This window comes from Aotus nancymaae, unplaced genomic scaffold (genome assembly GCF_030222135.1).
Source record: "Aotus nancymaae isolate 86718 unplaced genomic scaffold, 86718_ANA_hifiasm-v0.15.2.pri h1tg000036l, whole genome shotgun sequence".
NCBI classification, from domain to species: domain Eukaryota; kingdom Metazoa; phylum Chordata; class Mammalia; order Primates; family Aotidae; genus Aotus; species Aotus nancymaae.
The window spans coordinates 56,322,454-56,349,722 of NW_026988450.1; the positions used below are offsets into that span (position 1 = coordinate 56,322,454).

At 34.3% G+C, this 27,269-nt stretch overlaps 1 protein-coding gene across 5 annotated transcripts in view; it reads right to left on the reverse strand.

The window, feature by feature from the left end:
* The window catches only part of ANGPT1 (angiopoietin 1), a 289,955-nt gene that overhangs the window by 96,294 nt on the left and 166,392 nt on the right, over window positions 1-27,269 (reverse strand). For 4 of the 5 annotated variants that reach the window (XM_064384528.1, XM_012443305.2, XM_012443307.3 and 1 more), the window contains exons 4-5: window positions 20,592-20,824; window positions 3,798-3,925 (exon numbers count right to left, since the gene is read on the reverse strand). In XM_064384528.1, the coding sequence (XP_064240598.1) occupies window positions 3,798-3,925; window positions 20,592-20,824 (361 nt within the window). The remainder of the gene's footprint in view (window positions 1-3,797; window positions 3,926-20,591; window positions 20,825-27,269) is intronic. The other variant, XM_012443306.3, reaches the window with a different exon arrangement.

The window sequence follows — 27,269 nt, forward strand, 5'->3', positions numbered from 1 at the left end:
CTTTAATAAACCTATTTTTTTAATAAACCTAACAGTTGACTCTTTTGTCTTTGTGTAGGTTGCCTTGAGTTTCTTACCCTTGCCAAAACTTCTGAAAACATAATGAGCAATGTTTTGGCTAAGCATATCCAGGAATAGCACCAAACTTCCTATCTACAATGCACAGTCTACATGGAAGGGCGAAAGCCCTAAAGATGAATTTTGGTAGCACTTTCTATAGGATTAAGAGAATGCTGACAATTTATTTCAAGATGGAAGAAACTGAGATTACAGGATGGTGAGAATGAGGTGAGTTAAAATGAGAACATGAATCAACTTACCTAATTTTCTAAATTTTCTAAAAATAAACCTTTGCCTGTGTAGCTCTCATGTCACACATGTGTTTACCACTCTATGGGGCAACAGGTTCATATTCAAAATTATGAATGATACAATTTCCATTATCATTAACATAAATAAAAAGGTGTATTCTAAAATTAGATTCCTGTTTTCAAAGTCAATGTTAAATATTTGCTAATAATTTGTTTTGGGCAGGTTATTTTTCCAAAATAGGAATAATGGGAATAATGGGAGTATCTATCTCGTAGGGTTGTTGAAAAGCGTAAATGAAGGACTGTATATATATATATATAAATGAAGGACTGTGTGTGTGTGTATATATATATATATATTATATATATATAAACAACCCTATTAGATACTACCATACACACACACACACACACACACACACACACAAGGCATATATATATATATGTGCTTAGAGGAAGACTGGCAAACTGTAAATGCTCAATACATTTGAGCTATTGTGTTAATCAGCCTCTAAATTACTTTTAAGGAAATTCATACAATATTTGTTCTTACCAGTGCTATGCTATGCAATTATATTAGGGGACTTAACACTAAATTTTTTACCTGTAAAAATGTATATGTATGTCAGTCTGAAATACCCATCTTCATTATAGAACAATGTTACTACTTATAAGAGAATTTATGATTATAGCAGGGAAATAATAAAACAAGAGAATAAACATTTAAGTCCAGAAAAAAGCCAAAGTCCTTCTCTCTTCAGCTCAGTTATCTCCCTTTCTTACCACACTCTACTAGTATTCCAATAAAAGTAAATCTAAATTTAATAATAGTCTTGACCAGGTAACAAGGGAACTTCTGCTTCTTCTCTCTGAAAAGCCATGGGGGCCCTTCAGCAGTGATAAAATTTGCTCCTTATGGGTATGTATGGGTATATAACTGCTAACCTGTTCAGGTTATTATTTTTTCTTAGACTTAAATCTCAGAAGTTAATCCAGTAGATAATTGACATTTATGAATTTAATATTTAAGTTTTATTTATTCAAGAAGAACCCCAAATCTCCATCATATTTAAAATCCATCATTTTGTAGAAATGTAAGCTTGAATCTTGCTCTCCTGATGAAACCAACTCAGGAGACAGCCATGGAAGGAGTGAACTGGATTCTCTAAAACTCTATTTTATGTAAGCATGAAAAGCAAACCTATTCAAGATTATGAATTGAGATGGGATCTTTTTCTTCACATTACCAGGAGCAGTGGTTCTGCAAATAGCCTGTGTTCTATTTGCATCACATAATGTTTCAAACTAGAGTGTAGTTGTGGTTATATATGAACTAAAGTCCATTAGAATGACTAAAGTTGTATTTGCACTGCACCCCTTTCCCCAAGGGTCACATGGTAGTACTGGTGATGAAGTCAAAAAAATTCTAAAATTGTGAATATTCTCGATCTGAAAACTTTGGAAATTATTTTTAGATTCATGTATATCATAGAATCGCTATGAGTCTAAATGGAAGACTGGAAGTTCACTTAATATTTTTAGTCAACTTTATTTTTATAGTCAGGTTATAAGCTATAGTGGAACTGACAAAAATTTAGGGGTCCTTTCAGGTCTTGACTAGTACTGTAGGTAAATGATAAAGCATATATTTTAGTTCTACCTCCCACTCCTGGACAAAATCTCACATACTTCATATGCTGTATGTGGTGTGTGTTTATGGTGTGTGTGTGTATGAACTGAATTTAAGCTTAAGTGTGATTTTAGGATATCCTCCTTAGAATAAGTTACCCACATCTCCTCACTCCCAGACTTGCCATTGTGTTTCAGTTTTTCATTTGTTTGCTTGTTTAAGCAATGGGATTCAGTGAAATCTTGCACAGAAACCAAACATGAAAAACAGGCAAACCCATACTTCTTTGGTAGACGGCCAAGGTAGCAAAGTATAGAATAGTGCCTCCTGCCTTTCCTTTCTCCTGTGCCCACTCCACTTGTAGACAGCATTAAAGGTATCTTTCAAGAAGAAAATGTTGTCCCAGCAAAGGGGAAAAAGAAACCATTTTGAGCTAACATAAATAATTATTCCTTATGGAAATCAAGAGAGAGGGAGAGGACAGTGGTAGAAGGGAAAATAGAATTATATGGACTATAGTCAAGACTTTGTGTTGCCAATTAAGTGGCATCTGGCAAACTGGGCTCCAAGATTCATTTCCTTTGCCTATCAAAGGAGACTAACAATCAGGAAGACTAAGTAAGTTAGACTGACTGACTATGCACTATATAGAAGTGTTGATATTGCCATCAGCAGGCCACTTACTCATTCATTCATTCCAGCACATATGTATTGAGACCTACTATGTGCCGGAAACTATGCTAAGTTCGAGGAAATCAAAGATAAAAGCACCATCTCTGCTTTTTAGAACTCTGGCAGTGAGAAAGTTATGTAAAGTTGCCTGAGGGAATCAGAGAAGATTCCAAGAGCATTTGCACAGGCCCCAGAGGAAATAGGGATAAGAGACAAATATTTAGGTGGGGGCATGAGGGGAGGAGAGTTGTTTTATCTTGCAAGGGCATGTGGTTCTCTTGGGACCCTGGGCTTCTAGCTAAAGCTCATAGACACTGAAGAGCAAGGTTCTTGCCTAATCTCACTGTCTTTGGCTGTCTCACCTCAAAACTTCCCATATACCCTGCTTTAAACAGAATGTTTATATCGCTATACTTTGACAGCATTTTATACCTATCTGCATACTTGTCTATCTTCATCATTACACTAGAAACTGTTTGTTTTATATTTATGTTCCTGACAAATGCATGACATCCACTTAATAGTATTGAATAAAGGCATGGATGGATGATTTAATTAATAAATGGTAGAAGAGAGTATATAAAAGAGTTACAGAAGGAAGACAGTGTTTGCTTACTTCAAAGTTTACTTGGGGTCTTGTTCAACATACTGATGAATCTGAACCTCCAACCCACTCTTTTATGTAAATATGGAAAGCAAATTCTTTCAAGATTATGAAGTAAGACAGGAAATGTTTCTCCTATCCTAACAGGAGCAGTGATTTGCAAATAGTTATATGTGCCTCCTCTCTCTCTCCACAGTATTTAACTTGTGAATGATGTGTGTTCTCTGGATTCTTGGGTCTTTGGAAGATGGCTTCTAACTCTTTACCATATACTCATGGTAGATATGATCTCAACATGAAATCTGTACAAGGCAAATGCTTATGAGCAATGGGACATACTAGGAATACCAAGGAATAAATGGAAAATTTGGTGTGAAAGAAAAGGTATGGGGGTTGGGGGTTTCTGTATAATAGGATTTTCATGCTTTATGGACCTGGGAAACAGAGTATCTCTGGGAGAAAAAAGTTCAGGCATCTCTATATATATTTCCAGTTTAACAAGCTCACAAATCAATCTGAATAACCAGCAATTCTACTGGGATCTGGTTTCCATCTTGTAAACAAACACTTCTGGTTTTACCTTTTTGGGTTCTGGCATATTATTAATATAAATAGTGTAGACTCCACTTTTATTAAAACCAGCTTGATATACATCTGCACAGTCTCTAAATGGTTTATCTTCCTCTCTTTTTCCTCCCTTTAGTAAAACTGCAAAAAAAAAAAAAAACAAAAAAGATTGCAATATGTGAATATCAGTACCATTAGTAGCCAAATGGACTCCAATAATAGCTAAGCATGTCTTCATTTCCTCCACACAAATGTCAATATTGCACATAGTAAAAAATCAATCATAAAGACAATACTAGATTCTGAAGTAGCTTACAAAATTTAAAAAAAATCTGAAAGAAAATGCTGTAGAGCAATTCCTAACTGAATGCTTATATTTTACTTAATTTCTTAATTCTTATTTTTCTAGGTATCCTTTCCAAAGCATCAACTTAAGGAACGAATGACCTGGTCATGTAATATCTTCAATTAGTAGCAATTATGTCAAGTTTCCTGCAAAATTTCTAAAACATTCTTACCTACGTTCCATAGGAAAGTTTAAACAATGCTCACACACTTTTTGGAGCAGGAAGAAATGAAGATAAATTCAAACATAAAAATGCAATATGGAAGTTTAAAACACTAAGAGCAAGTAGTACCGTTTTTCTGTGACTTTATATTGAAGAGCTTCTAGAAATTTTTACCAGAAAAACCAAAACCAAACTAAAAGAATAAACAACTCTTACAACAATTAGATTTGGAAAGCAGGAAGAGTTTATGACCCAACTTAACTACCTACAATGAAAATGTAACCGAACTTTGTTCTTTCTTTAATGCCCTGAAGTTAAATCATTAGGCAGATGATACACAAATAAAAGAACAAACAAATGAATACAACTTTGAAATTAAGTTATATAGGAGGAGGAGTTCCAGTAAAGGCTAAAAGTTAAGTGAAGACAGGAAATCTATTAATAGAGATTGTCTCTACTGAGGAAAACTTATTTTATTTACTGAGCTTTATCCATTATTAAGTTCATACAAATGAAATAAAAATATAAAATAACCCATAATTCATAGTTCTTAGCTAAAGATACATGTTATATTTATAAAATATTTATGATTTAATATTTTCCATTATGTATTATTTTAGTAATTGTTTTTATTTAATCTTTTTCTAGAAATTAAGATTAAGACTATTTTGTAATCTTACCCTTAAAGTTTTCTATCACTTAATACACATCTGCTTTCAATCACGCTGAGTTGTAATATTCTTTTATAATAAAATACCAAAGGTAAATTATGAATCAAAACTTTTACACTGATATTAAATGATCTAAAAATCTAAAATCCAGGCCTGACTTATTACTGGGCTTCATACTAAATACTGGCCTTTCGTTGCCTAATGTTTACTAACTTAGAAGTATTGAGCAGTCTAATCTTTGTGGAAAGAATTACTATTTCAATATAAATTACTCAGATTTTTAAAAATACTAAATTATGTTTCAAGAAAATGAAATATTTATGTTAGATATGTTGCCATAACAAAAAAATAGTACTAAATCACTTAATAACATTATGATTTTCTATGTAGCTCATGTCTGCACTAATGGTTTTAATGAATTATACTAATAATTACATCTAAATACCACCATCACAATTGCCATGTCAACATGGAATAAATAAACTAACTAGAAAGCTACAGATTCATATAATAGTGAAGAAGTATTGCACAGAATATATGCAAATAGCAATTTAAAGATGCATATATGAATGCTTACTCAAAAGCTGTCTTTAATGACACTGAGGATGTCAATGGATTATACAAAGGTATCCATTTCCAAAGCAGTGATGTAGTTTACTGGTATTCATTTATTCTAACTTTGAGGACTGCCATGTTTCTAAATCAAAACAAAATTTTTAAATGTTACCTACTGCATCCTTTCTTCTGTTGGAAAGTTGAAAGTAACCAAATTAGATGCCCAGAAAAAAAGAGATGTAAAGAAATACCAACTAAAATTTATGATCACTTGAGAGGACAGAAAACACAGGAAGATGTGGTCAGCAGGAACCCAAAGGTAAACCCATTTTTCTCTTTTGAGAGAGAGAAAGTCATTTATCCATAGAGAAATTGCTTCTCTTGTATATACCACATCCTGCCCTCCCCTTTTTAGTTATGTATGGAGAACACATTCCCTTCACATTTGTCTGCCATCTCTCCTCCCGTTTTCTTTTCTACTTCAGGAAGATGTGGGTGAAGGGGCTATGTGTGGGAAGATGAAGGTATTTCACACACATGTTTAGTAACTGAGAAAAAAGGAAAAAGTTAGCTATTGTCTTATTTTTGTGAAAACTATAAATTTGTTGTCAAAAGCATGAATACAAATTCTATACTTGGGAAAACGGTTCAAGAATTCTACCATCAAAAGGTACACCTAATATTATGGTTATAATATAGATTTTTTGTTTTTATGGTAACATATCTGAAATATATATTATATTTTCTTGAAATTTAATTTGGTATCTTTGAAAAATTGAAATACTCATATTCTTTTTTTAAAAAGTCATTCTTTCCAGAAATATTAGATTGCTTGATTTTAATTACTTGCCAATTAGCAAACATATGCCTGAAAGTTAATTCAGGCTATATTTTAGAAGAGCAAGGCACTGAAAGTCAATGTAAAAGCTGTATCCACAGCTTACCTTTGATATTTTTATTATATACTACAGTTTGAACAATCTATCCTTACCCCTCTGTAAGGGTAGATTGACTTTTGGAATTTTTTCCCCTTAATCTATAAAGTGAGATAGTTATAAATCCTTTGAGACGGGTATATGAATTACATAATACAGTGCAGACAGTGAAGTATAGTAAGTACTCAAGAAATGGTAGTTATTGTGGTAACGATAACCCTGTTAACAGCAATATTATACTGTTACTCCTTCTTATGGAAGGGACACTAGCAGAGTGTGGAAGGCCAGCCAGTCCTGTCTAGGGAGTGGTGGATGCTGCTGTCTTCCACCTTCCAATGAAAACATTGCAGTTATAGTTGACTAATTATATTTAGGATCACATTGAATTAGCCTCTCCTGAATTTTGAATTTTCTGAACGTTGCAAGTGCCAGCACCAGTGATTTTTTTTGTTTTTTAGGAGGTCTTGCGATTCAGTTAGATAGAAGATAGAAATTGGAGGAATATTTAGTAAATGGCACAAGAGACAGATAGGTACAAAAGACTTGATGGGGCCAAGAGCAATGGCTCATGACTGTAATACAGTGCTTTGGGAGGTAGAGGCAGGAGGATCGCTTGATGCCAGGAGTTCAAGACCAACCTGGGCAATACAGTGAGATCATGTCCCTTCAAAAAAAAAAAAAAGTCTGAACTAAGATTTGATGGAAGAGTAACAAACTGATTTGAAAGCATGAGTTAAAAGGTATGATCTTTATGTCTAAAATTCTTTGACTATATATTCTTATTTTTCCTTTTTTATTCTTTAATTTCTAATGAGTTCATCTTCCTTCTCGTGGAGACTTTAGATCCCTGCCATTCCTATCACTGCTTTCCTAGCCTTCCTATTCTTTCTTCTTAGCCTCCATCCCAGAGTCAGGAATTTAATAATGGCCCATTTGGCCTCCCTGGTCTTTCCATCCATTGTCCTTATATCCACTCACCTTTGCATAGGTAAATCCCGACCCCCAGATGGGCATTCATTCACTTTCTCAACCCCCTTCTAGACTGCAAACACTGAGTCATTTCTAATAAACTTTCTATGACATTTCCTGTAGAATGTACTGCAAATCTTCCTGCTTAAAAACAAACAAACAAACAACAACAACAACAAAAAACACAACTAAATCCTATTCTTATCTTCTCTCACTCCTTATAAATGACTTTTATGGTTTACTATGAAGATCAAAGCCATTTGATATGTCTCCTCAACTCCCTTCCTCTACCCTACAGAAGTGGTCTTTGCCCTCACCTCTTTACCTTCACCTTTTATGTTGACTTCTCCTAGTCGCTTTCAACTTCTCCAGTTGTCTTTTCTCTTTCCTCTTTATCTGTTTCTTTTCCTCTCATCACCTACCATGTAGATGTTCACTAAGATTCCATTCTTGAATCTCTATTTTTATTACATCTGTTCATTTTGCAAACTATCATGGCTTCCAACTGCTACACAAAAGATTTCTAATATACACAGGAATTTTTTAACACTGAGTATTTGCCTCTCTCTTGACCTTCAGAGTCATATATCTACTTGCCTGTTTGGCAGTCCTTCCTGCTATGCCAACTTTCACCTGTTTAATTTTACCTAATCTTTCCTTCCAAACCTTGTGTTTTCTCTTTCCCTTATTAGTCCCACTATCCTTTCCCAGATTTTATCAATTAAACATTAGTGAAAGTGTTAATTTTTTTTAATAAGACAGAGTGTGGATTTTCCATTTGTCCCTCTGCTTTTTATCCTCTCTTAGTTCAATTATCCTATATCATTAATTCAACAAATATTGATGAACATTTGCTCTTTTTAAGACTTTTCCTAGGCAATGGAGATAAAGACATAAACCCAAACCTGCCCTTAATGTGATCACAGCCTGCTATGAAAAAGATCTTCCATGAAAGCTCTACCCATGATTAGTAACTTTTATGATGGGACAAAACTCAATTCAAGGTGCCTTAAGCAAAAAGAGAATTTATTGAATCATGTAACTAAACAATCCAATGTAGAACTTTAGGTAAGTTATGATCAGGTTTCAGACAATGTGACCAGAAGTTGGTTTCTTTGACTTTTTCTTAACCTACTTATTCTTGGCAATCAACCTGGTCACAAGATAGCAGGCAATAACTTGTAGGGCTATAATGGCACCAGTTCAAATATAGCACCAAAGAGAGAGAATACAGACAATTGTTATCTTAGAAGTATGTATCAAGCACACTGGAAAGATGCAAGAATATACTGCATCTGCCAGGTGGACTCCAGGAAGGCTACCTAGAAGAGATAACACTTGAAAGAATAAAATGTATAGAAAAGCTTATCTGACCTAAATTTAAGAGCCTGGTATTCTAGTTCAAAGACTTTGCCCACAGCTATATCAGCAAATAAATCTAGAAAGTCCTAGAAAGGAATCATTATTCATTCTTTTCATTTAGCCTTATCTATACAACCAAATCTTTGCCATCTAAAGGGATAGAATAGAGACACAAACAGGTGCATGTCTGTCTTTCACCAGCCAACATTCAGTCAGTAAGAAACCTGAGACCCTGAGGCTAGCAGCTATTGACTTTTTCCTGATCTTCCCTTCCTTTACCCAACCAATTTCAATCCAGATGGTGCATCCGCCACCAGACTGACTTCAGGGGAGGACCATGAAAGCTGAGGCAGAGGGTCGCTTCAATTCAGATGAACCTTCAAGAGAAAACTTCCTGGAATGTAGAGTTGGTACTTATGAGCCTCAGCAATGCTAGCCGAGAACACAGAGGGCAATCAGCCTTGCTACCAGAGACGATGTAAAAAGCCAAAGCCTTTATCTTACCCATTTCCTGATGAGTTGTTATAAAGAAATCAATTATTCAATCATTCTTTTTAAACCTTAAACATGGCTAACGGTTCACATATTTCCAGTATCTAGCAAATATCCGAATACATGTAGATCAGGTTACTTGTTCAAGGATAGTCCTTGAGACATCATCCTTAGGGAGATCACAGCACCAGAAATTGACCCTGAACCTATGATTTCAACACAACAGGTCACTGAAATTAACTGAGCATATAAAAGAAGAAAATAGCACATCTGACAAGGTGCAAACAAGCAAATGATTGATTAGCTTTTGTGCTTTTTCAGCCAGGTGTGTGGGCATTTTATAGAAAAACTATTTTGAAGACACTCTCTAGAATCCTATTTATTCAAAAGAAACTTTAAACGTGGAAGAAGGTAATGCCTTGCATTTCAAGGGTGTGGAAAAATTAAAAGATTTCCAGGCAGTCCAAGTTTCAGTATTTTATGGGTGGGCATATGGGTGAGGGAGACTTCACAATGACTTTCTAAATACATTACAAATATGTATATAGCTACACAAATACATACAAGCTATATGCTTATAAATGGAAAATGTTGAGGTTTGTATTTTTTCTTACAGAAAACATGTGCATACAAAACTAAACATCTCTGGGCTGACATCTCAGCATGACTGTTTTTAACCTACAAAAATGGCAATTGAATATGGTTATACGTGTGCGTGCACGTGTGTATGTGTGTGAGACAGTATAACAAACACATATATTCTATTCTTAAATACTCTTAATTTGAAGTGTTTTGTTAGCTAAAAGTGTACTTTTTTATTTAAAACAGCTACTTCTTTTTTCAAAGTCCCTCCAACCTTGGTATAAGGGAACACTTCAACATCATTTATCTACATGGAGGCAGGATGTTTGGGAAAAGAGAAAGGAGGCAGTAATGACAAGAACAAAGGATATGTTGACATGAGGATAGCAGAGAGCCACAGGCGGTAGTATTGTCTGAGATGGAAACCCTCAGAAGAAAAGTGAAGCAGTGACGGCCCACAGTGACAAAAGCTAACAGAGGATGAGGAGGTGAGAGGTCCCAAAGCAGCCATATTGGATCTTATCATGTCCAGACCCTAAAAGTCACACTGACTCAGGATTTACCCCCATTCATTTTAGGTATTATTCTCATAAGCCTGGTAGTTGGTCTCCCAGCCTACAGATCATTTGCTAGAAGCTACAAAGACAGAGGATAGGCTGGTGGGGAGGTGAGAGTGGGAGTATGTGGGAGTGTGTGTGTGTGTGTGTGTGTGTGTGTGTATTTGTGAGAGAGTGCATTTGTATTCATCTTCTAGTATCAGGTGTGGAGACAAGAAATTGGATCATTGAAAATTTATGTGTGAGGAAAAGACAGTACATTTTCAAAAGTAGGCAAAACTAAGAAATAATAAGAATTTGGGCATTGAATAATATAAAGGGGGCAAACTCTATTCTTTCCCAGAGGCGTCATGGTATTACAGTGAAAATTTATATAGATAATAATGAATTAAATTATTAGAAAAAAGCCTCATTTTATTCAATTTTCTGAAAAAGAGAGGAGGGCATAAAAAATGCAGATAATTTATCATCACATTTAAAATTTTCTTAAAATTTTACTACTTAAAGGATACATTTTAATTATCTGAAAAATATATTGCCCATGATGCATAATTGCAGATACAAAATTTTTTAATAATTTTGAGATATAAATAAGGTATATAAACTCTTTATGTGGACATGAAAATGTGGACATGAAAAGCGTCCTATGTTGTAAGTGAATCTCTAATTTTTTAATGTGGAAAAATAATTAAATATCAATTAATTCCACATAGTTCTACTGTAGTTTGATTACTGTTTAAATAAATTTGGCAATTATCCTCTAATGTGAAATGATTCCTATGTGTATTACAATGTATATTCAATGCCTATTACTACTTAAAATAACCAAGAATGAGTGAAAAAATACTTGACTGAAAGATAAAAATGGAAATATACACCATCTTTGTTTAGTCGAGTAATCTTTCATTTTACATAAAATTAATTCCTGTGTTTTCCCTTTGGGCACCTGTTGGGCAGTTACGACTGCTGCCCATCGCTTGCCATTTGTTCAGGAGCCCATTTCATTCACAAAGACATTTCAGGTGTTTCATGTTTGTCAATTTCCCATATAACTTTTTTCAGCCTGGCTGCAATGTACTGATTTTGTACAAAGGATTTCCCATGCATGTGGGAAAGCTTACAGGGCATCTTTCGTGCCCTACTCTGAGCAGATAAATATAATTGATTACAACAACAGCCATTAAAAATGGAATGAAAGTCCTTGGGCAATGCTGTAAACATAGAAAGCAGTTGCCAGATGCTTTTGAAGTCTGAGACACACACAAAACTTCACTTAGAAACTTTAAGTAAATAAGGCCTGACTGTCAACACAGGTAGGTCACCTTGATTGTTACTCTTGTGGTGTAATAGACTTAAAGAACAGTACTTGACTACCTGCCCTGGCTCTACATGGGCTTCTGCTCTGAATACAGGGCTTCACCAGTTATTAGGAGTGACACAAAACCAAGAGACAAAGTTGCAGTGATTGATATGAGTCACGAAGTATGTGGGATTGTCTAGGATACCAGGCAAACTCTAACGTGTGCCATACTTCTGTGTTAAGCAACCTGGCAGCAGAACTGGGACTAGAACAGAGATGTCATGATTCTTGCTCCTTCTAAACCACCATGCCTGCCCTCCTGATGGTAGACATCTGCTCCCAGATACTGGGGAGAAACCATCTCAATCTACAATTTCTAGCTCTAGAGAGATAGGTTGGAGAATTAATTATGATTAAGACTAGGTTTGTTTGTGTGTTTTTGTGTTCATGAGGCCTAAACCACTGGCAATATCTCCCTTTAGAACCAAATCTCCACTTAAAATTACACCCAAAGTTCAAACTCACTATTCTAAAGGAACTCATCCCACTTATGAAAATGAAATGTTCACACCTAAAAATAATTAAGATACATGCAAAGATATAATAAATATACAAGTTAAAAGAGGTCTGACATTTGATATTATATTTAATAATTTGACTTATTCATAAATTTATTAAAAAGAGTAATTCTTTGTAGGTTACATATTAATATGACTCCTTAGCAGAGATAACCCCACTGAGAATGTGAACAACCAAACCAGTACAAGGATGAGATTCCAGTGTACTTAAAAGTAGTTTTCATGTTGACATCCTTTGGTTGGTAATGAATTACGAGCTCCTATAGGAAGCTAAAAATGTCACTAGTTTTAAGTTTCTTTGCAATTGACCTTTAGAACAATCTTATGCTAAAAATAAATATTTGTTTATACACATTTAAAGCTAAATGTACAGTTGCAACATTTCTCAGTTTTACCTTCTTTTTCTCTCAATAGTCTAAAAAATTTCATGAGGTTTTCACTCTATAGCTGATATGATGCATACGTACTTAATAATGTTAATAAAACATTTTTTTCTTACTGTCTCTCAGAGTAATTATGGGTGTCATTTGGTTCAGTGTAAAGTACTATATCTTACCTGTGACTAATATCTACTGTTACATTTTGTCCCCGGATTTAGAAAGTATTTGTTGAATTTGACTTGAGTGTGGATGAGTCCAGGAAATTACTTAGTTGAAAGTCTATTCAAACTGTTTGTGCTTCTTCGCTTTAGCCAACCAGGCTATGAAAGTATAAGAGAAGAAGGATGGAGTTTGCTCCTGGTAATATTGGAACACCAAGGAAACACTCTTATTTTGTAGCCTTTCATCCCTGTAATTTCCAAGCCCAGCTGGAATCAGGAGATACCCCTTTTCAGATAGTTCATCTTGTTTTTGAAGTTAAAAATTCCAATTCCAAAAGAGAATTAACCACAAAATTTCAAATCTCCCCCCAAAGATGGGGTTTAGAAATAGTTCATGGGAGAGGTCAAGGACTGCGTTATTTTTTATTTTGCTATCATTAGTTTGGCTATCCACTATTCATACAATTTTTTTGGTTACAGAAATTACAACTTTTCTAAAAGGCAGATAACATGCTCCATCAAAAAGGAGAAATATACCATTTCCAAAAATAAACAGTCAATTTTGCCTTAAGCCATTTGGTTTTATGAAAGGAAGTGCTAGATAGTGTGGTTCACTTTAAGGAAATTGTAAATATTTGACATATAGTTTTCTGTCAAGATAAAGCATTCCCTCATTAAATGGGAACAAGTACTCACTGTAGTGTTCAGCAGATGACTTCCTGTATTTTTATTTCTCTTTCTACCTAATCTTAAATTGTGCATTACAAGTGATAAATGAAAAACTGAGTATTTTACCCAGTCAATGAAACTGATATTTTCCATTTTTATCAGTGTTTATATGAGTGACATTCAGAAAGTTTTAATTTCCTCCCATCACTTGTGATGTTTTTAGAGTCATTCTTAACTCAAGGGACTTGCAGTTCAAACTATCTCATCCCTTACTGAATGATACAATCTTCATAAGCTCAACAGGCACTGCACGGGAGGTAAATTCCTTTCAGATGGTAGAATTATTCTGAGAACCAAGCCAAAAGACGCCTCAGCATTGAGAAGGAAGCAAATGCCTCATTTCCCCCTTTAAGAAGGCTAGAGGACCCAAAATAATGATCAAATGTTCCATATCACTGCAATCACTTTAGCCCAAATAGTGGGCACTTAAATATTTGTAGTATCAGTCATTACGTCTTTGAGATAATGTGAAAGAATTTTTAAAAATGAACTTCATGAGAAGCTCCTGTGAATTGAAATTTGTGCTTCTTACTAGAGAACTAAGTATATAAACATGTTCATGTATCTCCGTCCTTATTTTTAAGTTTCCTTTACTCCATGTGCTTCCCTGCTTAAAGTTATCTGTCCTTTCACATTCAAGTTTCTTGAATCCAGGTATATAATGATTTCTGTTCTTCCTCTCATGCATTTTAAGTCTGACATACGCAACTGAGCCATGCAGCTTACCAAAACTCTGCATACAGAAGGTTAACTTTTAAAAAATTTGACCATCATGCTTACCTGCCACGGAAAAGAACATATTTCTTAACTGTCTAAAAAAAAATACCGAAACTCTACTCTCTTTTTATTTTTTTAACCTGTCCCTTAAAAAACTCAGATTTTTCTGTTTGATTTTACACTATCATTATTTCATACAATGCACTCATAACTTTGGTATGTAAATGCTCTCAAATTGTACACAAATGTGTGCCCATATCCTTGCATTTTGGGTTGGGGTAGGTGGAAAGGAAAAATAGCATGGTTTGCATCAGGTTTTCTGATGAATCTGTGACCTCCATGTGAATAAGAGCCATTGCTTTATATGCACTTTCAATGATTTTACTTCTTGTCTCTGAGGACACATCACTGCTCTACTTTTAGACTCTTATTTAACTGCCTGCCAGACTCTGTCCTATAGGTTGCTCAGTCAAAATGTCTCAAACTAAAACTCACTATTTTTTCTCTTCCTATTTCTTCTCCCATATTGCTGGTTTTAAAGAATGTCATCAACACTCCCTCAGTTGTTTAACCTAGAAATGTGCAATTGGTATTAGGTTCTACTTCCTGGAAGTCATTATTTCTTGCAGGTTCTAATTTTTCTATTTTTACAAATTTATTCCACTTACTTTTCCATTTACCCCTGTTTAATATGGACCTTATTATTTCTTTCCTAGAGATCACTTCGAAATTTGGACAAAATTTCAAAGTGAACATGGTGCAGTAGGCAATGTACAATCTTCAGAAAAAGACTGTATTCAAATCTCAGCTTGCTCACTTGCTGGCAGTGTGATATATAAGCATTATTCACCTCTCTGTGCTTAGCTTCTTTATCTTTCATATAGAGTTAGTAATAACAGTTATCCTACAGTCTTGTTACCAGAATTAAATGAATTAATATATGCAAAGAGCTCAGAAATAGACTGGCTTGTGCTAAGTATTTGCTGATATTATAATAATGGTAAAAATACCCATCTTGTCCCCTGCTCCAGGCTTCTCAACTTTCCAGGATATTTTTCCTACATTGTCACTGGGGAAATTTTTCTTATGGGCAAATATCACCATCATCCTTATATATTGACAATGACTGCTCATTGATTTTAGGGAAAAAAAATATGACTTCCTTGGTCTCCCTCTGTTCCTCTTTCTAAACTCATTTTAAGACTTAGGCTACAGCCCGCTCCCATGACTTCTGGAAAATATACATGTTGTTTGTACTCTCTGGAGTGTCCTCCACTTTCTTCATTTTTTAGACTTGATTATCATCTCCCCATTAGAATAAACTTGCTTAGGTTTTAATCCTAGATCCATGTTTTCCAGTTATGGTAACTTTGGGCAAATTCTCAAATTTTCTATAGAGGTTATAAAATGATGCTAGACAGGATAGTTCCCTTATATTGCTGTTGTAAGGACTAAGTTAACACATGTAAAGCCTAAGCAAACTGGAGACATAATAAACATTCAATAAAATCCCCAAGAAAACTCTAGAGATGCTGGATTCTGCCCTTATCTTTCTGTTCCTGCCGTGATTTTAATATCTCTCTGTGTGCTTTGCTGGGTTCCGGGTACCCTAGGCTCACTTCTAGCAAAGATTTCTGAAAAATAATTGTTTACTTGTTTCTCTCCTATCAAATCCTAGGTTTCTTAAAGCCACAGACTGAAATACATTATTTCTTCTTCTCAGTGGTCTGAGCAATACTTGGCACATTATAGATACTTAGCAAATATATGTTAAATTAAAATGGATAAATATCATTTCCCCCAGAAGAGAATCTGAAACAGAATGGTTGCTGCAGAACTGTTTTGAATGAATGGATAAACTTATGAACCACATCCTTGTTATAGCAGAAATGTGCTTCAAGCTCATTTGGGGAGTATGAGACAATCAGACTGTGTAATTTTATAATACAGACTAAATACTGTTTTTTTTATTTTTTATTTCTTTTTTTTGTATGCTTTGTCAGTAATTAAATTCCCAATTATATAATATGATATTTGCCCCATGTATGTTCAACATGTGATGATATTTTAATCACCACTGTAGAAAGATGTACATAGATAACCAGTGATTTTTTTTTTTTTTTTCAAGACAGAGGCTTGCTTTGTTGCCCAGGCTGGAGTGCAATGGTGTGATCTTGGCTCACTGCAATCTTTGCCTCCTGAGCTCAAGCAATTCTCCTGATTCTGCCTCCCAAGTAGCTAGGATTATAGGTGCGTGCCACCATGCCTGGCTAATTTCTATATTTTTAGTAGAGATGGGGTTTCATCATATTTTCCAGCTGGTCTTGAATTTCTGACCTCAAGTGATCTACCCCCTCTCAGTCTCCCAAAGTGCTAGTGTTACAGGCGTGAGCCACCATGCCTGGCCAACTAGTGATTTTTTGATAGTCACAGTAACTGATTGTTCTCCCCCAAAAGATTCCAAACCTTGTTTCTATGCCATTATTAATGTAAACTATTTAATTCCAGCAACTATTTAATTTTGAATTGCCAAAAAATGGAAGCAATCAGCTGAGCTTTGACATTGTGATAACACTGAAGGCAATATTTCTTTAGTGGATAATGTTTCCAAGAATAAATGTGGCCCAATGTTTGCAGACAAAGGTTAGACAAAAATAAAGTGTTACTCAGAAGCCTTACAAAATGGATGCAATTCAGTTTGAATTGACTATTTTCCTTAGACACCCCTATTGTCTATTAGGAACAAGAAAAGGAAAACTTGGTGAATTGTTTCAGAGAATGTGTTTATTAGTTGTTCTCAGCTTAAATGTATCTCACAGCATCAGATGTGTTAGTAGAAAAAGCGCTGAGGAACTAAACAAAAGTACTCCCTGAATGCAAAGATAGATTTACAGTTTCTGGACCAAATAAATGTTTGGAGAAAGGGTACATTTCTAGCCAACACTTTCTAGGAATTCTTTATCATATAACTTTAATGCATTATAGGCACTTTAGAAGGCATTAAAATAAGTCAACTACAATCATTTTAACACTATGAGTTAACACAGATGTTATATGTTTTATACTAACCTCTTTTAATTTTTTTAACATTTTAAAAAATTAATTCATTTACTTGTTTATGTATTTATTTGTTCTAGGCCCTCTATATCTTTTTTAATTTAAATTTTATTTTTACTGACAAATAATTGTATGTATTTATGGAGTAAAACATGATGTTTTGGTACATGTATACACTGCGGAAAGAGCAAGCTAATTAACATAACCATTACCTCACATACTTGTCATTTCTTTGTGGTAAGAACATTTACAATCCACTTTTTTGGCAATTTTGAACTATATAATTGACAAATAAAAGTTGCATATATTTTGTGTACTACATACCCACCAAGTAAATATTATTGTCCCATTTTAGAGATCAGAAAATGGAGGCCAAAAAAAAGTTGCCTGGATGACTTTCGATACTCAAACACTCCAGGGCATTATAGTCAAACATTTTCTGCAAAAGAAATTTTGCTTATAAAGCACATAATGAATGCACTTAACTGAGTCTTGTCCATCAAAGAAGAAAGAAGAAATTAAAGTTTAATGAATCAACTGTGTCTTCAGCACTGTGATCTTTGTTTGTATATTGAGGATCTAATGTAATTCTTTCTCTATTGTGGTGAAATAGACACAGTTCTCTTGACTTTATACGTGATGAGACAGCTTCATAAAAGTTAAATTAGTTGCAGTATTATATTCAGGCCCTCTCCAGAAATGAGTGGGTCAGATTGAAACCAGAAGACCTTTAGGATCAATTTAAATGTTTGGCTTTTTGGATGATGACACAGCTTGTGTTTTTGAAGATCCTGTAGAATATCCATACTTGAGCTTTAAAATATACATTGTAGAATATTTGATGTATTTATTGTGGTATGTTGATTTTGAAATCTTTGCATACATATAAATTTATAAGAAAAATATTTATATATATTCCTTCAATAAATAATACATTTATATGATGAATTTTTGATCATAAAACAAGCTTTACCCATGTGTTTTAGAATTTGAATAAAAGTTCATTTTAATAACTGATATTTAATCTAGTATTATGCTAATTAGCCATTTGAAATTTAAAATTCACCATAGCCAAAGACTATGGCTCCAGTGAAAATAAAGATATGGAGACAATGAAAATCTTGATAAAAACCTTATGAGAGGTACTTTCCATTTTTGTGTCTCTCATGAGTCCTGAAATAACTAAATATTTAGTTAGAATACTTAACAGTAAGATTAAAGAAAAGAGATTAACAAGAAGCAAATAAAATCTATGGTCATGAGAGCATTGAACCCACTGGAAAATTTGGTAATGCCCTTAAATTAAGATTGCAAATCCCATAGTTAAATCAGGATTCATTTTAGAGTTATGTCATTCAAAAGAAAAGAGACATCTAGAGACCTGGAGTATTTAGACAAATTCAATTTCTATGATTATTATTACTATTTGTTGGATATACTACATTATAGAATAGACACAGTTACTTTTTTCACTTCCTGAATGGATATTAAGGGTAGCATCTATCATGGCTATCCTCGTTTTTCAAAAGATGTTTCTTAAATTGAACAGATGTTTGCTTGCCTGATATTACACCCAAAGTTCAAACCTAGCCAGGATATTTACTTTTAAAGTCATACCTTCTTCCTCTAAAAGCTTAAAGACACATTTATTAGGCAAATACTCAGAAAATAAGTTAAATTATGATAAGTACGCAGACATATGAGCTCTGTGAGAATCACTAGGGCTTGACATCTCTAAAACCATGGAAAAAAAAAACACTATTCTACTCCATGTGCTTTAAGTCTCATGGAGACTTAAGATGATAAGAAAAATATGTTTTCAATCTTTCCCAAAATCTATTCAGCTCAATATAGGATAGATATGTCTCGTATTAATACTTAATTTTTAAATACTCATGAGCTCTATTAAAATTCTCTGGCAAAATACTACCATGCTTTCCTTCCAGTGGACTCTAATTCAAGATTTTGGCAGGGTCTGACTGATTAGCAGGTTTTTCCTTTCCCAATCACATTACTGAGCACACCCAAATGGAGCTCTGGGAACTCACTGTTTAAAAACTATTGCTTTACAAAGTATATTAAAGGCTTGTTTAGACTATCTAAAGAAGATATAACTTGAGGTAATGGAGTGTAATAGAGAAATGTGAAATGTCTTTAAAACAAGATCACTTAATATGGAGTTATCTTCCCTATTCATAGCTATACATGAAAGTATGAAATTGAACAATTTGTCACATAGCTCAAATCCGCTTTTAAATTAAAGGAGCCACCACATGTGTACATTGCATATGCTCACTGAACCACTTCATGAATGGTCACATAAGCCACAGCTTAATAACAACAACTTTCAGACGTAAGTGGTATTCTCTTACACTCATCACTATTTACAATTCCACCTTCACTCAGAGAAAGGATGATTAGAGAAATATGAAAAATGATTTCAAGTTCCAAACTTTGAAGAGCTGTACCGAGGCTTGCTAGAGGTGCTACTTGAAGGGAACAGGTGCAAGCAGAGGCACTCCTTCAATAATTGTTGGGTGGATGGATGGATAGGCAGATATATGCCTTCTAAAGAAATACGGGCTTGTAGATATTCCCAAACGTTAAACGGCTCCAGACATTCTGGTGATATCAAAAATTTGTATTTCCACTGTCACAAAGACACCCCAGAATTAATGTACCTAAATACCCTGGTTAAATCTATCCTGCACGGGACTAAGCACAAGTGATTTTAATGAATATTTTTAAAAACAACAATCCTGTCTCACTCATAATACTTGTTGCAAACAGTCTGTCTCCTTTTCTCTGCAACTCACAATTCCCTACTCCATTTCCTCAAAAATGAAATAAATATTAGTTTAAAAATGGAAATCCTCCTGAAACTCTCCCAGCACTATGAACTAATCTTTAACATTGGCTAATCTCTGTCCTATATGGTTAAGTGTCTAATACCATAATGCCAATTATTTATTCATGACAGTATCATGGATTCTATCTAAGTTAAAAAGACAAAGAAAGAATAAATTAGAAAGCTCTTTTAGAAAGACATTGTGGATTCACAAATTTAAGCTTATAAATACATTCTCCAGTTAGAAACATGAGAAAATGATCAACAGAACTTCATAAATGATTCTAACCATAAAGTTTCTGCTGTTTTTTCATACTGCAATCAATGCCCTATGGAAACTATATTATTTACTTGCTCTTAGAAAATAAAATATTAACAATACCCAAGTGAGGAAGACATTCTTACCACCTTCTTGAGTGCAAAGGTTGAAAAGGTTGTGGACTGTGTCCATCAGTTCCAGTTGCTGCCTCTGAAGGATAGTGTTGTTGGTGGTAGCTCTGCTTAACTGCTTTTCCAGCTCGTAGATTATGTATGTTTGACGAGTAACCAAGCTTTGAAGGTTCTCCTTCTCTTCCTTTAAGGTGTCCAACTCTTTCTTGTGTTTTCCTTCCATTTCTAAGATTTTATGTTCTAATAAACTACAAGGAAGTGAAAATAAAACTTAGATTTGAAAATGTTTTACAAAAAAACCCCTTGTAATTCAATCGGTTCCTGAATTTATTTAAGATGAGAAATTTTAATCAGGTATTTCACTGTAAAAATATTTTTAAGTGAGAGACTTAAGAATATACATTTTTAGGAGTTATATGTATAACATGTCAAATAGAAAATTATTAAACCAGATATTATCAGAGTAATGTTTCCTTTTAACTATAATTTAGTTTCTTAGTTTCCTTGGGTGTATCTTGTATCCAAGGTAGCTGACTTAGACCCACATAGCTATACTATGAAGAAGTTATAGTAAACATTCACTAAGGAAATGGACCTAACAGAAAACAGAATAGCTCAGGAAAAAAAATAAACAACATGTAAAGACTATTTTTTATTCACTTTGCTTCATTCATTTGGGGTTCTCAAAACATTAACATTGATTAAGTTTCACAATACTTTTGTGGGATCAAGAATAGTATATTGACCATCTGCAAAATCAGGAATAAAGAGAATATATGAAATAATCAGAAACACAAAGATTTATGTACAATGATGTTAAGACAGTAAAAAAAAAACCTTTATTTTGAAACTGTTGAAAATAATATTTTTAATAATTTTAAGTATATTAGAAAATGCTCAAAATATAATGTTAGGTTAAAAAAAGAAAAAACAGCAATATACATTCTCACACGCACATACAAAACGAATACTATATTGACACAGTAACAGGAGCAGAAAATAATCTATCTAAAGTCACAATGTATTCTTGTGATTTTGATACCTGATCCTGTATCATAACCACTAGCTTCCTTTATTTCTCAGCTCAAACTTCAGGATGAGGCTTAGTGACACCACAAGCTCCCAAATCACTGCATAAATGGTAAAAGGAAGACTCCAGTAGGTTGATGATATGGTCTTAAAAAAGGAGTTGGGATGCTTTGCTCAAAGTGCTGCAATCTTTAGCTGAGACCCTTCCCATTCCCTGAGCTCTTAACAGAATATTCTCCTTGTATATTGCACATTAAAAATGATAGAGAATGCAGAAGCACTCTTGGAGCCTAGCAACTGACTGGAAATAAAAAGCATTTACATTTTATGGAGTGTCTAATATACTAGTATTCCTCAGGGGAAAGGCTTACTCAGTTTTCTCAGGTCTGTTTTCAGAAGGTTCAACCCGTCCTTAGTTTATAAGGTGTTATTAAAATGCCACATACCAGAATGGGCACTTAATTTACCTTGGAGAAATAAAGCACTGAATCATTCCTTTCAAAAATGGGACACTAGGGAGTGTTTTAGATTCAATACCTAAATTATAAAATAGAGTATGTTTGAAGAGCCAAATCTTCTAACTCCAGGTACTGGAAGACAAACTGTAACATCTGATTGTCTTTACACAGATTAAGAAGTGTGGGCTCAAGGCTTAAAAGGCAGAAAAGACTGCGAGGGAATGGAGAGAAGTCCATGTGGCAGAAGCAGTGCCCTCCTGGTAGATGCCAGAAAGCTTGTGGACGGGGTGAATATGGCAGAACATGGTAGATGGTGACAATAATATCAATAACAATACTCATGATACCTCTCATTTATTACACAGTTGCCATGTGTCACGTACTGTTTTAAGTGGTTGTTATGAGTTCAATTATGCCCCTCCCATGCTTGCCCCCAACACACAAAAATTATGTGTTGAAGTCCCAACCTCCAGGACCTCAAGAATGTGGCCTTATTTAGACACAGTCGTTGCAGATGTAATTAGTTAAGATGAGATCATGCTGGAGGAGGGTGAGCTTCTAATCAATATGATTGGTGTCCTTATAAAAAAGGGAAAATGTGGTGAGACAGATCAGATGTGCGCACAGGGAGAAGGCTGTGTACAGATTGGAGTAATGCTGCTGCAAGCCAAGAAACTACTGGCAGGTAGGAGAGGGACCTGGAACACGGTCTCCCCTAGCGCCTTTGGAGGGAGCCTAGCGCTGCAGGCATCTTGATCCTTGATCTGGGACTTTCAGCCTCCAGAATATTAAGAGACTAAATTTTCATTGTTTGAAAGAAGAGGAAGAAGAAAATGAAGTGTGGCCAGAACTGCTCCTGGGCATTCCAGATCTTTGCCAACAAACCTGTACTCCAAGAATATGGCAGGAAAGTTGCCTGTGAAATCAGCCTGAAAAGTACCTGGAGGCTCCTAAGACTCTACTAATTTATAATACCTTTAGTAGTGTGCACAGATTCACATAGGAAAGGTTCTCATTGAGAGTGATTAGCAGAAACTGTGTGACTTCTGCAAGAGAAGAAAAGTCCCGTTTCTGTTTTGAATTGCTTTCATTCTACTGACGGCAGGAGAGAAAGATGTCCTGCCCTGTAAACCCATAAAGTAAACCCAATTTACACAGAGCTTGAGTATAGTCATATAGGGAAACTGTGATGATCACTTATTTTTTTTAAAATTCTTTTGGAAATGAAAAACGTAGGCAAGGAAAGCAGAGTAAGAAGAAAAACAATATCTGTAAGGGTAGGTATGATTGATCTTTTACCATTTTTTTCTTCGCCACAAACTTCTTGTTGGAGAAGTTCATGGTAAAACAAAAACAAAAACAAAAATCTTCTCTATTGTCCTTATTGGTTACAAGTTTCATCCCACCTACTGACTAAGTGATTAGTGTACTTGCTGCAGATGTCAAAGGAGGTCTTCTCTGTGCCCATTAATTTTTGGCCTTCAGATCTGAGAATTAACAACAACCAGGGTCTTAGCTCATTCTCAGTTTACTTTTTATTTACTTTGGTCACTACTCCTGGGTAATGATCAGAGGCAAGATGCCCATAATTTAGAGTTGTTAACTTATAAGAAAATCGTCATTTAAATTCATAGGAGTTATAGTATACTAGCGAGAAAACCTAGCATTACGTATTATACTGACAATCATGTATATATCAAAATTTGAAAGTTATAGTCCTTTAATACTTGATAAAAATTCTGAATTACCATTTTGTCCTTCAAATAAGATGAGCACTGGCCTTGCAGTTTTCCTAATCAGTAGGTAACATTCTGGTTTGGAAAATATCATGTTATATTTATAATTTGTATTTATTAGTTGCTAAGTGCCAATAATTCTGTAAAATATAAAATGACACTATTCCTACTCTAAGGGTTTATTTTTAGAGAATAAAAACCTCAAATGAAAATGCAGAAGCTATAAGAAACTTCTGTATCAGACATAATACTTTTTTAAATTTTTGCATCAGTGTTTTTCTACTTTTTATTTTTGATGTATTCCTTGTTCAAGAGGACATAGGCTCAGAGGTGGCTACTATCTGAGATGTCTGTAAAGAAGGTGGGCTTGTTTGTTTTGTTTTGTTTTTCAGGATAATTTGGAAAGAGCTGAGGATGAAAAGTTGATCAAAGAAGTCCTGGTACCAAAGGAAACAATTCTGGACACTGGCTTGTGGAAGAGATCTGCATTTTCTGAGTAAAAGGAACATATAAATGTATACTATATAACATACATTAGCATGTTGGACAGAACATTAATTTTCCTATTTCATCAAACAACCTTTAATGTTCCCTTACTAACAGGTATCAAAAGATACCAATATAGCTTGTCATCTTAGAGTAGATATTCATGTAAAATGAAAACGGGACTGTCCATGGAACTAAGAAGCCTACTTTACCTCACAGACATTCCACGGGATTTGGAAACCTAAGTAATATGCGTAACAACTACAAGCAAATTGGAAACGTGTTACATTGTTTCTCGAATGGCAGGTCTTACCAGTTAATTATCACTTCTTGTCATTTTCTCATCACATTTCTTCACTCGGAGTGCCCTTAATAACATTTGTATTTCAGTAATTATCTACTAATTTTATTTATTAGGGACATTTTTTATATTAATGACAACTGTTTAGACTTCTTCAGGCAAGACTGATCTCTTGTTGAGCCTTCCATTTCTTTTGACTACACTCATTCCTTTTTTTCATCTTCTCTTCATATTTGGCTTCCAAAGATTGCTCTCTTTTCTTTGATTCCTCCCATCTATTGGCTAGTATCTACTTTGGAAGTCAGCCCTTCCTTGTCATTACATCCAAAATGGCTTTAATGTAAAACTCACTTGCCAGAAAACTCTATATACCATCTCTACATATTATCATATTCTTGTAACACATCATTATAATTATGTAGCATTTTAAAACTTTTATGTCCTTTGATTCTTAAAGCAATATAGTAATATAGGCTGAGTAGATGTTACAGACCCTCATGGATAGGTAAGAATCAAAATGTTTTCTTCAAAATCATGCAGATATTAAATGTCAGAACCAGGATAAAAAGCCATGTCTTCTAACTTGCGAGACTGGAAATCTACTCAAGACATACCACTGCTTTGTCAATGAATATCCCATAATCTCACCTCTTTGACTTAATAACTGTAATCTCTACATATTTCTTCCACTCATCATGTTACACCAAGAACCAAGACACTACCTTCACATCTCCTTAGTATTTATTTGCTGCGCTCTATTTAGTTATTCTGGGAACTTATCTTTCACAATATTTGAACCCGTTTACCTTTCCCACATATAAAAACAGAATTACTTGGTCAAGCCAATTTTTAACATCTGGACTAGAATTCTCTTTAATAGTACCCTACCTTAATACCTCTTCCATTAAATTTATTTTTAATTTTTAATTACATTTTAAATATACTGCTCATATTTCATTTTGTCCCTGAAGCCTTTCATTGATTCTTTACCATTTTCCCTATCCAGGTCTGTTGGGAGGGCCACCTCAACTAGCATGGAGATCTTTATATAGCGACGTCGATTTGAGAAGAACATTGCAGCCCCAGAGTCCTAAAGTTAGGTAGTCAAAGTAATCAGATTTTCCCTGATGACAGTCTCAGCAACACGTTTAGCTTAGGTTTGCATTTTCAACACAAAACCTGGATGGTGACTAAACACCAGTGCACCGTTTCCTAGAGCGTATTCAGGATATTCCTTCAAGCAAAATAAGAGTTTCATTGTTAAGGTATAAGGAAGCCTATATTAAACAAACAGTTTTTTATTAAGATGCATCTTTGAGGATTAGGGTTCCATGAAACAGCAATTTACAAAACCGTGCCTCTAAGTCTATACAAATTGAGCTAGAAATCCAGAGAGAGTTTCTCACAGGAGTCTCAGGACTTCCTGTTTCCCATCTTTCTGGAAACACTTTGAGAAGAGACATGCATAGAATTCTGGCACTTAGCTTCTATTTGAGGCAGAGGTGCACTTTAATGAATAAAATAAACAAAATAATCTATGGCTTAAACTTTAGCAAAAGGTTCTAAATGAGTGTACACCAAGTCCTATTTGAAGTTTTTGGTAGACATCCCCCCCACCCTGGTTTTACAACCTTCTCCAACATCTTATTGAAAATATTTCAAATCATTGAACACATCTTGAAACTTTCACAGAAAAAGATATCCCTTTCAAATTGTTTCCCACAATAGAGTTCTTAACATAGCAGCCAATGAACTCACAGTGGTGACAGTTGCCTAAGCTCTATAAGTGTAAATATAGCCCTTCAAACAAGGAGGAAGATGTTGAAAATATAAAAACCTGATTTTTATCTGCCTGAACCTACTTACAGATGTTTCCATATTTCCCACTATTTTCAATATGTATGGTGTCAACCTGTGTTGCAAATATGGGTTTGTAAAGAGTGATTTTTCTCCCCACTTAAATACACATATATTTAGTTCGGGTTAAATTTATACTTTACATGTCTAATTGGAACACAGTAAATTTTCTCTCAAAATCTGAAATCATATTTGTTTGGTAATTCATATTTGGAGCAGAAACATAGATACTATAAGTAAGTATTAGCAAATAAATATAAAATTTGGGGTAAGGAAAAATAAACTAAATGTATTGTAGAAACCAGCAATTAATAAGAAAAAAGATCGATACCTTTCATAACAGAGAAATGTAATGCTTCTATTAAAAAATAAGTTGAACAATAAATAACAAACTAGAGAAAATATTTGTAACATATATTACAAAGTTTTAATATCCATTAAAGAGCTCATATGGGTTAATTTGTAAAAGGATAAACAATATAATAGAAAAAATGCTAAACATACATAAATAGGCTAGTAGGTAGTCACAGAAAAAGAAATCTAGTCACAGAAGAAATGCAAATGGTCAATACACATAAAAACATGCACAACCTAACTTCTCAAGGAGCTGAGATTAATTAGATGGCTTACAAGGTTTCAGGAAATTTGAAAGCCCAGGCACTCTTAGGGAGAATATAACATTGCAAGATAACTTGTGAATATCTATAAAAAATTTAAATCATCACATCAACAATTATAGTTTGGATAAATTATATATTTATTAATGTAATTATATTAGACTATAATAATAGTGCATCTATAAAAATAGACTGATACTCATTCTTGA